The sequence below is a fragment of the Monopterus albus genome, unplaced genomic scaffold (assembly GCF_001952655.1).
Source record: "Monopterus albus unplaced genomic scaffold, M_albus_1.0 scaffold299.1, whole genome shotgun sequence".
Taxonomy (NCBI): Eukaryota; Metazoa; Chordata; class Actinopteri; order Synbranchiformes; family Synbranchidae; genus Monopterus; species Monopterus albus.
The window spans coordinates 32,606-35,168 of NW_018128179.1; the positions used below are offsets into that span (position 1 = coordinate 32,606).

Genomic DNA, 2,563 nt, shown 5'->3' on the forward strand with positions numbered 1-2,563 from the left:
GGGGATAGGTCTCTCACTGCCATTTGTGCCTACGGGCCGAATGGCAGTGTGGAGTACCCGGCCTTCTTGGAGTCCCTCGGAGGGGTGCTGGAAAAGCCTCCCGACTGGGGACTCTGTTGTTTTACTGGGGGACTTCAACGCCCACGTGGGCAGCGACAGTGACGCCTAGAGGGGCGTGATTGGGAGGAATGGCCCCCCCCGATCTGAACTCGAGTGGTGTTTTGTTATTGGACTTCTGTGCTAGTCACAGTTTGTCCATAATGAACACCATGTTCAAGCATAAGGGTGTCCATCAGTGCACATGGCACCAGGACACCCTAGGCCGGAGGTCGATGATCGACTTTGTGGTTGTTTCATCTGACCTCCGGCCGTATGTCTTGGACACTCGGGTGAAGAGAGGGGCGGGGCTGTCAACTGATCACCACCTGGTGGTGAGCTGGATCCGATGGCGGGGGAGGAAGCTGGACAGACTCGGCAGACCCCAACGTATTGTGAGGGTCTGTTGGGAACGTTTAGCAGAATCCCCTGTCAGAGAGATCTTAATATCCCGCCTCCGGCAGAGCTTTGACCAGATCCCGGGGGAGGTTGGAGATATCGAGTCCGAGTGGACCGTATTCTCCACCTCCATTGTCGATGCGGCCATTCAGAGCTGTGGCTGTAAGGTCTCCGGTGCCTGTCGTGGTGGCAATCCCCGAACCCGGTGGTGGACACCGGAAGTAAGGGATGCTGTCAAGCTGAAGAAGGAGTCCTTTCGAGCCTGGTTGGCTCGTGGGACTCCTGAGACAGCTGACGGGTACCGGCAGGCCAAGCGGGCTGCAGCCCAGGCGGTTGCGGAGGCAAAAACTCGGGTCTGGGAAGAGTTCGGTGAGGCCATGGAGAAGGACTATCGGTCGGCCTCGAAGAGATTCTGGCAAACCGTCCGGCGCCTCAGGAGGGGGAAGCAGTGCCCTGCTGAAACTGTTTACAGTGGGGGAGGGCAGCTGTTGACCTCAACTGGGGATAGATAGATTTCAATAGTCTATTTCATCCACAGCCTGAGTGAGCCAGTCAATCAGTACTACCCAGTGTTAGTTTAATCAAGACATGTAACTGCTTCATATTTGAAACCATCAAGACAGTTCTCCCTGGCAGTGTAGTGACAAGCAGGTATCTTCCATGTTGCATCACCAGCTGCAATAGACTTAGAGCACAGCAGCTCTTCATTCATGTCGTGAGTTGCAGTACTGTACGCACAAGTAGATCTGCAAGTGTAGTTGTAGAAGAGACAATTAGTGCATAGTTGTCGGTAAAGAATTTTACAGCAGTCCTGAGTTGCAATTATTGAAGTTACATTGTACATTAGAAAAATTAATGCAGACATCTGGGGGGAAAAAACACTATCTCAAATTAAAAATGGGAGTGCTGTTTTGCTGATATGTGACATCAATGCTGCACTGTGCATGAGATGTTATTTCCCCTTATGGCAAACGGAGTTGTGATTATGTTGTACATCATGCTGAACAAGAAATGACCACTGAAGTGTGGTTGAAAGCATACACCAGTTCTAACATCCTGCAATTGTGCTGGGCTTAAATTATTCCTTCTTGCCACATGCCCAACAGTGTTGGCACAAAGTCTGTCCTTTTTCCATAATGATTGTAGGACTGAACCACTGTAATGCTTGACCACAAAAAGGATCTGCTGCAGTTCCATGTGGCCCTGGGTTCCTTTATCCATTGCAGCACTAACATCTCTTTTTAGCGTTAGCCACATTAGATTCCAGGCTTTCAAATTTGAGGCATGTTTTTCTTTTTTTCAGGTGACCGTATTCTAAAAGCAGTGGCACAGCATTCCCATTTTTAATATGACTTGTTTCTTGCTTTCTTTTCAGGTTAACCTTTTAAGCTATAATGCTTTTTTTTTTTCAGGTGGCTTTGAAAATTTGAAGCATGGTTTTTCTTTTTCATGCAAACCTTTTCTTGAGTAATGGTTTCATTTTTACAGATGAGCTTTTTAAGTTTGAGGTATGGTTTTGTTTTTCAGGTGACCAGTGTCTGTTTATTATTGTAATGGATGAAAACAATTTCAATATTGCACCTCAGGGCCACTGTGTTTTTAACATCAGTAATCATAAACCCCTCTCTGTCAGACTGCTGAGGAAGCTGTGAAGATCGCAAAAGACATTGGTAGGTCATCACTTTTCTACACAGTAAAATGGTTTAATATGCACTAGCATGTTTGTTGTTCAATCATTAGTATGGAAATTTATTTATTAATTTGTTACACAGTTATAGTAAAAAAGTTACCTACACTTCTAAGGGACATTTATGTCAAGGCAATTTTGGAGATTTAATGATTTTCAAACTGTTGTTTATCTATGGTGTAATTACTTGGGGAAATGTAGTTCTTTGTCACAAGAATAAGTTTCTGATAAGTCAAAATATATATTCACCACAGCTAGAATTTGATTGTGTCCCTTAACTCTTTCTACCTTAAGCAACTGCTTTTAGTAGCTGCTCTTAAGCTTTTTGAGATAATTCTGATTAGGTCTTGGGTGATTCCTCCTAGCAGTTTTAGTTTATTG

At 45.3% G+C, this 2,563-nt stretch overlaps 1 protein-coding gene across 1 annotated transcript in view; it reads left to right on the forward strand.

Moving 5' to 3' along the window:
* Nucleotides 1-2,563, forward strand: part of pcca (propionyl-CoA carboxylase subunit alpha) — a 28,925-nt gene that overhangs the window by 9,864 nt on the left and 16,498 nt on the right. The window contains exon 8 of the mRNA XM_020623422.1: nt 2,129-2,165. Coding sequence (XP_020479078.1) covers nt 2,129-2,165 — 37 coding nt within the window. The remainder of the gene's footprint in view (nt 1-2,128; nt 2,166-2,563) is intronic.